The sequence below is a fragment of the Vanellus vanellus genome (assembly GCF_965231255.1).
Source record: "Vanellus vanellus genome assembly, chromosome: 1".
Lineage (NCBI taxonomy): Eukaryota > Metazoa > Chordata > Aves > Charadriiformes > Charadriidae > Vanellus > Vanellus vanellus.
The window spans coordinates 85,645,362-85,655,679 of NC_138905.1; the positions used below are offsets into that span (position 1 = coordinate 85,645,362).

A 10,318-nucleotide genomic window follows, 5' to 3' on the forward strand; every position below is an offset into this window, starting at 1 on the left:
ATGGGAAGAAAAAGGGGAAAAAAGTGGCAGCTTAGATGCCTGCTGTGAATTATTTTTTTTCAAGTTGAATAGGTTGAAGCAGATGAAACACTGTACCTTCCTTGCATTGTACCTTGCACTTCCTACTGCAATAGTAAGGAATTCTAGATAGTTCAACCGGTACTTGTGCCCATAAATTAGGACTTAGCTCTACTGAGCATAGTGAATGTATTCAGTTCACAAATACCTTTTGGCACATTAGGAAAAGGGTTTCATTTTTTACCAAAGAACTACTTCAATCTTTGAGCATATTTTTCAAAGGAAATACTAAATATTATAAACTTATTATTGCATTTTCATTTATTTTAAGGAAAGTCTCAAAGGAAATACTAAATATTATAAACTTATGATTATATTTTCATTTATTTTAAGGAAAGTCTCCAAATACTAAGACATATACACATAGATACATAACAAGGAATACGTGCATATGTAATACAAAACAGATGCTGACATACAGAACTTCAAAGAACTCATGCAATGTAACTCCACCCAGAAAAGTGGAGGCATCATTTTCTTTCAAGAAGTATGACAAGTGCTTTAATAACACATGATGCATAGCGTGCACCTTGGGCTCCAGAGATCCCAAACAGTGTGGATATAATACAAGAGCTCAAGTAAGATTTGTGGCAATGGATTCTGCATCAGTTTGAGTACTGATTGTGTGTAGCTCTGAATGGAATACATAATTACTATCCTCCCTGCTATTCACATAGCAATTAATGTTACAGTAGCACTGAAGTTATTCAGGTAATGTTTTAATCCAGCCATGACATTGGACTCTATTTTTAACAGAGATTTATTCCAGGCATTCCCCGTAGTCTTCTAATACATGTCCTTTTTTTTTTTTTTTCTATAAATATTAATGCATATGTGAAAAGAATTTTATGGATGAATAGAGCCTTGTGTTGTTTTCATATTCCTATACCTCAAACAGGGGAACAGCTGGAAGAACAGATTTAGGAAATAAGGCATGCCAAGGCAAACTGATCTAGAAGAGGATTATGGGTGGAGAGTAGTTAGTGTGTACAATAAGTAATTCAGTCAGGACAATCATCAAGGATGCAGTTGGGCTGGTTTATGACTGGCAGGTGTTAGTGTAAAATGCTGACTAAAGCTCAAAAAACATAGAGATCTGCAAGAATATGTGGCTGTCAACCTAAAGAGTCACACAAGAATCATTGCTTGACTGTAGCTAATTCTTTCAAGTTGCTTCCTAGGCCTGTCGTTTTTAGCTTTGTAGTTCGGTTTTTTTTTTTTTTTTTTTTTCCTCTCTCATTTGTGAGCCTGGGAGGGAAAATGCAGGCAAAGAGGAAGATTTAGTCTCTAATGACCTGTCCATCTGAATGACCATTCTGAGAAAACTGCATGATAAACAAACAAAAATAAAAATATATTTAAAAATTCCAGTGGTGTCTCACAGTAGCAGATCCCACATTCCTTCTTGCAATGCTTCTTCAGGTGAAATGTACAGCCACTTTCTCACAGATCCAGAATTGCTCTGTTGAACAGGAGTGGCTGGCATAAATAATCTGTCCATATAAGGAGGCACAGAAGACGTTGTCATAAAACACGACCCTAGGAAATTAGAAGATATGGCTTAATGATGTCCCGATGACATAATGTAATCTATATTTGGATCATTGTAATCATACTGATTTGCTGCTGGAATGTATTTCCCCCTTGGAGTTATTTTATTTGTGCTAGGTGGTCCTTTTGAGTCTGGTGCATGTGATTGAACTGTAGTTTGTCACCCACTGTTCCTTATATGGGACATGAATTTGGAGCTGCATAGCAGATACTATGATCTCCTTGCTCCTTCATCGTTGTACGTGACAGATATGGGAAAACAGGATTAAGCACAAGTTTCATATAATTTACTGGGCCCTATCAGATAGAACCACACTGGTCCTAAGTTATGAAGGCTTACCATTTTGTCACTTCTTTTGAAAAAGCTGTTCCATCCTCCCAGTACCAGCCGCTCCTTTCAGATATGTATGATAATCCAACCCAATAAAGCTGCGAATCCTGTGGCAGAGAAACCTGTAGGTGTGAGCAATAATCACAACGATATTTCAAAAATAAGACCCAAGTTCCTGTATCTTCCAGCTGCGAAGGTTCTGTAACCAAATGAGATCGCTCTTAGGAGAGTAACATGTTGTCCATGCTTGTTTTCCATGAGGCAGTGCTGACCGCTCTGATTCTAGCATCATTCAAATGCCATTGTTTATTGAATTGCCACAAGATAAATGTACCCTGGATCTGTAAAAACACTGCTTTTTTAAAGGGAAAAAAAAAAAAGCAGTTTTATCTGGTCTGCCTTTAGATATCTGCAGTTTAGATATAGATATGGGAGCATATGTCCCCAATGAGCGTCAGCGGAGATCTGGCCAAGGGATCCAATGGAGCCTGAGAAGTGATTCATCTCACCCAGTGGGAGTGCTACTGAGTAGTGACTGTGTTGGCCACATCTACCACCGACTGTAACGGAGCCTGAGGAAGTAGCTCTGAAGTTGCTGACCGCTTACACCGTAGATGCCTGAAGTTAGGCAAGATGAATCCCAGCCTAGAGGGCAGAGCCTGTTGCCTAAATACAGGCCTCTAGCACCTTTCAAGATTCTCCAACCTGTCTGAGGTCTTCACATATGGCTGACAGACAAGACCCAGAACCTATGGGGGAACTGTGCCTCGCTGAGGCATTATTTGGAGGTCAAAGTGTATACCCTTGGTCATCTCAGATTGCCCTGGAAACCCATGCTTAGGCACCTGAATCATTCCCTAGGTGTTACCTAAGAGGTTCCTCAGCATCTTAGCCAGTTCAGATCTTTCAGATACTTTACTGCTGCTTAGTAGCACGTTTAGGGACTCATCCAAAATCTAAAATCCACATCTGGCTTAAACTTGTCTGGCCTCAGTCTGGCTGCAGCTGCATGTACCAAACATGGAAGAAAAAGCAAGCACCCAGACATCTGAAATCAAACTATCCCGGGATTTATATGCCATAACAAAATTGTCTCTTGAATTCAGCATTGAAGCTGTGGTGTTCAGGTGTCGCCCAACAGTGAACCATGATTCTGACCTCAGGATGCTACTAGACTCAATAATAAACCATTTATCCACTTTCTATTTCGACTCTACTCTTTGAAAAGGTTTATGTAGCAAAAAGGAAATAAGGATGTTTGGGCTTTGTGTAAGCTGTTGAAAGAGAGGTTCCCAGATACGTGTGTCTTAACAGCAAATTACAGATTTTTCATTATTCAGAAAAAAACCCTAAATTAATAAGAGTACTTAAAATTATTAATCCCCTCAACTTTTTTCAGTCATCGTCATATAATCCTCCGCTGTCTAGCCTTTGTGCCATCATTAACACCACTCTATGAGGGTATGACACAAGGTCAAAAAACAATCTTTTATAGCCACTTTGCACTGCAGTGCACAAATGACAGTACCATGGTGAATTGGCCACTCTCTATCTTATCTTTCATGTTGATGTGGGTTTGACGCTGGGAGCCCTCAGTAATAAAATTTGTGGAGAGGGATAATGGAAACATGCATTCTATGTGCTGGGTATAATATGCAATTTATTTTCTCTGTGAAAACCCCAGCATTAGCTAATTAAGGTGTTTTATATAATGACTTATTCTATTTCTCATAATACATAATTTCACTATTTCTCACAGCATACAATTTAGAAAGTGATGCAAGTTGTGACAATCTTGTGACTTGCAGGAAGGCTACTTGACCCAGACAAAATTAACTGCATGCGCTGTAAACGACCAAACTATTTTCTGCCTGCGAGACTGCTGGAAGTAAAAAAACATGACATAAAGGAATGCATGAGGTTAAGACTATACCATCTTTGCTTTGTCTTTTAGCACAGCAAGAGTGGAGTTTCTTGAGGAACAGAACTCCTGGCTTTGCTTCCATGTTTTCTTCTCCTTTGAAATGTAGAAGCAGTTGTCAGCTCCACTGTTTAGCCAACTTGCAGGACAGACAGCACATTTTGTTCCTAGAAATCAGAAAGAGTATTATGCGGACCTGCGAGGAATGGGGGGGGGGCTTTAGCTACTGGCTTGATTGAGAAAAGATTAAGGGCAGCCATGAATCAGCTGAGCTCTTGAGGGGGGAGAGACAAGTTGTTTTGCATGTTAGTGTACAGATATACACAACTCAAATACTGCCACAGTTTAAAACAGACACTAACTGACCGGATCTTTTCCCTGTGATTTTATAGTCTCTTAGTCAATGAGCTCTGAAAAGGGGGTGATTTCTGTTTCTTTACGTAACAACCACATTTACCATTTTTCTCCTTCCCTTCCAAACACAATGCTTCCCTCATTTCTTGCAGCTTCTTTCCTTCCTCAGGATCCTTGGAAACCTGAAAAACTGAAGGGCATGAAAGAAAGTGCTTATGAAAGATTGTTTTTAAAAATTTTTAGCTTTAAATGTAGCTTTGATTTGTAGCTTGTGGCATTCTTTTAATTTTTGTTTATTTCATTTGTATGTCCACCATTGGGTGCACATCATCCGCATTTCCTTCACCAGGAGAGTTGTGCAGCACTGGAAAAGTTCACCTGAGAAGGTGGGGACATCTCCACCCTTGAAGATTTTCAAAAGTCATCTGGACAAGACTACAGATTAGTTGGGGTTGGTGGTAGTCCAGCTTTGAACGGTGGGGAGGAAAGGGTGGGAGTCAGACTAGAAACGTGAAGAAATGCCTCTGCGCTAACATTTCTGTGATGCCATGGACCACCCTGAGTGTTCATCCTGGGCACTTGCAGCTGCTTCCCTCCTTCCTAGAAGAAGCCGGGTACCCTCTGTCTCTGCTTCCAAATGTAATGTGTCATCGTCTTTTGACGTTAATTGAAATGTTTCTATGGGAAACCCGCTGTAATCGTTGAGCAAATGCACCAGTGACAATGCCCTGATGCCAGGACTGCCCTCCCTGCAAAAAGCTTGCAATCCAAGAAAAAGAGGGAATTGTAACCGTGAAGTATTCCCGGAACAGTCACAGGGGGGCACCATTACCCAGATAGTGCGGCTGACGAGATGAGTTTCTACCTGTGAAAACTAAACGTTTCAGAAATAGGTTAGAGTTAGGGTTAGGGATTAGAGTTAGGGTTAAGGTTAGTCAGCGGTTAGGTTTAGGGTTAGGTTTTAGGGTAAGGGTTAGGGTTAGGCTTAGAGACATAAGTTAGGGTTGCAGTTAGGGTTAAGGTTGGGGTTAGGGTTAGGATTAGGGTTAGGGTCACTATGATTAGGGTTAGGCATTAAGTGTTAGGGTTATGGTTTAGGATTAGGGTTGGGGTTAGGTTTATTCTTAGGGTTAGGGATTGGGATAGGGCTAGGGATTAGCTTTAGTTTTAGGATTAGGGTCATTAAGGCTAGGGGTTAGGTTTTAGGGTTAGAGCTAGGGTTGGTTAGGTTTAGGTCTTACATTAAGGTTAGTGTAACCCTTAGAGTTAAGGTTACTATAAATAAACTTGGTGATCCCGAGTGACCTGGGCTGGCACTCATTTGCGGGGGGACTTCTGTGGGAGAGCTGTACTGTTGCGCTTCTTGCTGTATTATTTCCACTGGGGGAATAGGGATACCAGGGACAATTTTCTGGGATGAGAAGTAGTCGTACAGCTGGAATTCACTCGCACAGCTGTAGGTCCGGACACTACAGTACTTACACAGGGCCAGCAGGGCTACCAGCCCCGTCAGCAGCACCAGGCACAATACGAGGAAAGCAAAAGCCACTGGCTGCCATACGGAGGATGACGGAGAGGCTCCTGTGACAAACAAAAAACCCATTCAGCAACAAAAAGAAACAGCTTTCCTCACCACACAGTGGTATTACCTCCTCTCTGACAACACCAGTTCACCTTTATATCTTTTGCAGAGCCTTTTTTTTTCTTACTGCAATATTTGTTGTGACTGTTCTGAATTTCCTTGAGTAATTTTGAGGAAATATCTATTTCTCTGCTGAGAATATGTATTAACTGTGGCTCTAGTGTTTTAAAATAAAACTTCTTCTCATGAGACAGGTAAACAGATTAGATTTTGCAGTTCCCACAGTCCTGGAAATAATAAAGCAATCTCTAAGACTTCTCCACCTTGAAAAGGAAAAATTGCCATCTAGTTTTGGATAATTGCTTCTAGAACCTGTGACCGGGATTTCTAAATGATTGCAATGTTTGAACATTAGTCTGTGCATCTTTCTTCAGATTCTTTCTCTTAATTTCCATGGTGGTTCAATGTCTAATCAGGAATATAGTTCTCCAGAATTTTACAGCTGACTATCCCCTGATTTAAATCTTTTCTTATATCTATGTGCATTTTTCTCTTTTGGGAAGCAGTGCTCTGCAATTTTCTGCAATACTCTTTCATATCTATTTTAGAGTGTTCAAGTTAATTGAAAAGTATTACGCATATCAAGTATTTTACTGAAGTCCAGTACATCAGAGCAAGCACCTCCAGGGAACTAACCTTTTGTTAGGTGGGAACGAACACCCTCCAGAAGTCCAGATAGACTTGACAACTAAAACTTACATAGCCAAAATTAAGGGAGATGACCCAACCCTCACCAGTTAAGGTAATTTGAATAGACTGCAGGTGGCACCACTTTTGGGTGGTGACTGATATGCCAGAGGGTAAGGCTTCCTTTTAAAGGGACCTAAAAATCGTAGGAATGAGCTGTAAGTGCAACAGCTGAACAAAGTCAAGTGTGAAGTCTGGCACCTGTAACAGAACAACTACATGCACCAGCATAGGTAGGGGACTGACTGACTAGAAAGCAGCTATGCTTCGGGGTCTTGGTGGACAAGTTGAACATGAGTCCTCAAGTGTGCCCTTGTGGCAGTGAAAGCTGACCAGCACTGGGCTGCATTGGCCAGACTGCTGCCAGCAGTTTGAGAGAAGTGATTATTCCACTCTACTTGACAGTCATGAAGCCACATCTGGGGTACTGTGTCCAGTGTTGAGCTTCCCAGTTCACCAGAGGTGTCATCTAACTGCAGAGAGTCTAGCCCCTTTTGAGCAAAAGATTGGAAAAGATGAACTACAGAGGTCCCTCCCTACCAGATTTGGTCATAAGTCTATCTACTTTACCTGTTCTCTGAGCATATCAAAAGGCCATTTTAAGAGTTCTCTGAGCTTGCCAACCTGTTTCTTTCCAGGAAGCTCTGCCCCTAGATCACACTCACTCATATTTTATCCTTGGTTTTCTGGCTATTGCTTCTCAACAGCTTCTCCTCCATCCTTCTTGTCAAGCGGTCATTCTCAATAGATAGCCCTAGATCTTTTCCAGACAGCACCACAGTGATGTTAATTTAGTCTTTGTCTACTCTGCCCAACCTGAAAACAGCAGCAATGATATTTATTTCACACAAAAGCCCCCTGGTGAATTTCTTAGCCTCAGCAACAGTACTCAAGTCATCATTTTATAGTGTCAGGCATTCCACAGGCACAATCCACTACCTTAGTTAATACTCAGCTTGTTTATAGAAAAACTTTGAGTATAAACAAATAAAACCACATACTCCTATCAGAGCTTACATTCACTATTATGACTGATAAACAGGGCACCTTTCTACTCCCCATACCTGAGGAAACTGTTTCTTTTTCTAAGGCCTTCGTTATCTCATATAATACCTTCATCTCTTGTAGTGCCCTCCTGTAATAAATGAGTCCTTACAAAATAAAAAAAATATCTATAGAAAGGTGGAATTTGTCTTCTGCGTTGAAGTAAATGGAAAAAATAATTGGAGTAAAGATAAACTTCGGAAAAAATATCATCTGTGATCATAAACTAGTACACAAGACTATTATGATTATTCTCTGTTGTTTCTATGAACATTTATCTAAGAATATACTGTAAAGTTTGGAAGGATTATAAAGCAATCAACATGACCATGCAAATTCAAGTTATGCCCTGATTTAGATAGAAAAGCTAATTTCCATCTGTACTTACTGTCTACTCTGACACAACTGGACGGAGCCTTAAATGTAGAACATTTGTGGCTGCTCGAATATCCAGAAGTAATAACTGAAGCCGTGGGTCGTAAATTTAAGGCGGTGTAGCCTTCCTCATCCTCCATCTCCAGCTCATCACACTTCTTTCCTGCAGTAGGAGTACTTTGGGAGTAGGGGCATGCTACAGTGAGACCAATGCTGGGGCGACAGGAATGGTTCACGTTTCATCATTTCCAGTGAAACCACGGAGGAAGCTGGCTCTGTTCTGATTACTGTGTCGTAGTAAAAGCATAACATATTGAAAGCAAGTTAAGGAGTTAAAGTGGCACTGTCAAGGACGGGTGTTTTCTTCCTGAATGCGAAGATTGGGAGTCTGAGCTCCCGGTTAGAACCTAAGACTGTTTTATTTAACTATCCACCTGATCGGAGCCTGTAAAAACAGCAAACGTCAGGATTTTCTACTCCTTAAATTGAGATGCTCTAGAAATACTTGCTATTTTGAGTTAAGGTACGAAAGATATCTGTTCATGTATCAGGGCACAAATACAACACAACAGCTGCACAGAAAGCAATAGGTTGCATTTCTGTACACTGTTATGAAATGAATGAAAAATGAAATTATTTTACAAAAATTCACTGAAATAAATGCGAGAAGGGGAAAAGCTGAGCTGAAAGGATGGTAAGGCCAGGAGGTTGGCACGATTCAAGCCAAGCAACCACTTAGCCTGTGTCAGAGAAAGACCAGACTACACTGAGGACCTCTCTGCTGTTGCACTGTACGCAGAAGTCACTGTGCAGAAGTGGCTTATCCATCCTCACTCCCGTCTCTAGCTCTCTGCAGTGCCTTGCTCCAGTGCTGAGCTGTAGTTCTTAAATATCTTCAGTAACCAGCTCTGCTTAAAAGAGCACTTGCCCTAGACATGATGAGTTACGTCATGGTGACAGGGTGAGTCAGAAGGAAATTGTGTGAGAGAGGAATTCCTGTGGTAGCTCTTCCTGCTCTTGTGTGTAAAGTTCAGAGTGTCCCATTTGCAAAATAATATCAACAGACTGGAAATACGCTGTAATGACTGGTCTAGTCTTCCTGCCTTGCTGTGCAGATAATAGATGTTTTCAGAGCAGAAATATCTCTGACTGCATGTATTTCTTGCATTATATCTTACCTGTATGCAAAGAGAAGGCCTGATGGAAAAGTTGGGAGTAATGGGTTCTTACAGTCAGTTTTGTTACACAGAGAGGCACAAAAGGAGTAGCAGGCACTGTGTGCTCATGATGTATCCACAACATCCTCATAAAAACCTCACGCTAAATATGGTCCCAAAATACTTATCTATGGGGCCTGAAGACTGTATGTTGGCACCTTAGTGTGAAAAGGGCTTTTTTGCAGATAACTGGGAATCAAGTGTGTCTGTGATACTGAATTTCATTGCAAGTTTTCATGACAGTAACCTCTTCAGTCTTAGCAGCAGCTTCTCAAGCATGTAATGAATTGCCTTTGGGGAAACATTTCTCCACCTGATTTTACTGCTGCAGAGGAGACAGGAGGTAAAATAACTTTCTTGTATTATTTTGGTAGCTCTGAATTCAATCAGCAGTCTGTTAATTATATCATTTTTTTATTCTAGTCACCTTTTAAAACAAATCCTGCTGCAAGAACAGGAATAACAAAAGCCGTAAGATGGGGCTTCATCATTATAGTCTCTATACTTGCAAAGATCCAGGGCAGGCAAAATTTCTTATTTCTTCAGACTAAAATGAAAAGAAAGGTAAACTAAGGCAGGAAGTTTGGGTCTACATTTGAACACAGCCTCTGTACAAATGTTTGTCAGCAGGCTGGACAAAACAGTGTTTATTAACCAGAATGTGACCTTTCAAATTGCATCTTCCAGATGAGATTTCTTATTTCAGTGTAGCTAGGGAAAATGTGGGCCCACTGTGGTGCAGATGATGCAGAGAAGGCGGAGCTGCTGAATGCCTTCTTTGCTTCTGTCTTCACTGCTCGGGCCAGCCCTCGGGAGTCCCAGACTTTGCGGGTAACAGAGAAAGTCTGGAGGAAGCAAGATTTTCCCTTGGTTGAAGAGGAACAAGTTAGAGATCAGTTAAGTAAACTGGATATCCGTAAGTCCATGGGTCCCGATGGGATGCATCCATGAGTGCTGAGGGAGCTGGAGGAAGTCATTGCTGGGCCACTCTCCATCATCTTTGAAAGGTCCTGGAGAACAGGTGAGATGCCTGAGGACTGGAGGAATGCCAATGTCACTCCAGTCTTCAAAAAGGGCAAGAAGAGTGACCCAGGAAACTACAGGCCTGTCAGCCTCAC

At 41.2% G+C, this 10,318-nt stretch overlaps 1 protein-coding gene across 1 annotated transcript; it reads right to left on the reverse strand.

Moving 5' to 3' along the window:
- Positions 1 to 384: 384 nt before the first annotated feature.
- LOC309673054 (natural killer cells antigen CD94-like) lies at positions 385 to 8,123 on the reverse strand (the record flags this gene model as incomplete). Its single annotated transcript, XM_082484752.1, has 6 exons — positions 385 to 1,617; positions 1,970 to 2,082; positions 3,894 to 4,048; positions 4,339 to 4,425; positions 5,718 to 5,816; positions 7,997 to 8,123. 6 exons carry the CDS (start codon positions 8,121 to 8,123, stop codon positions 1,497 to 1,499), a joined length of 702 nt encoding a protein of 233 aa, XP_082340878.1. The 3' UTR covers positions 385 to 1,496.
- Between the last annotated feature and the right edge of the window lie 2,195 nt (positions 8,124 to 10,318).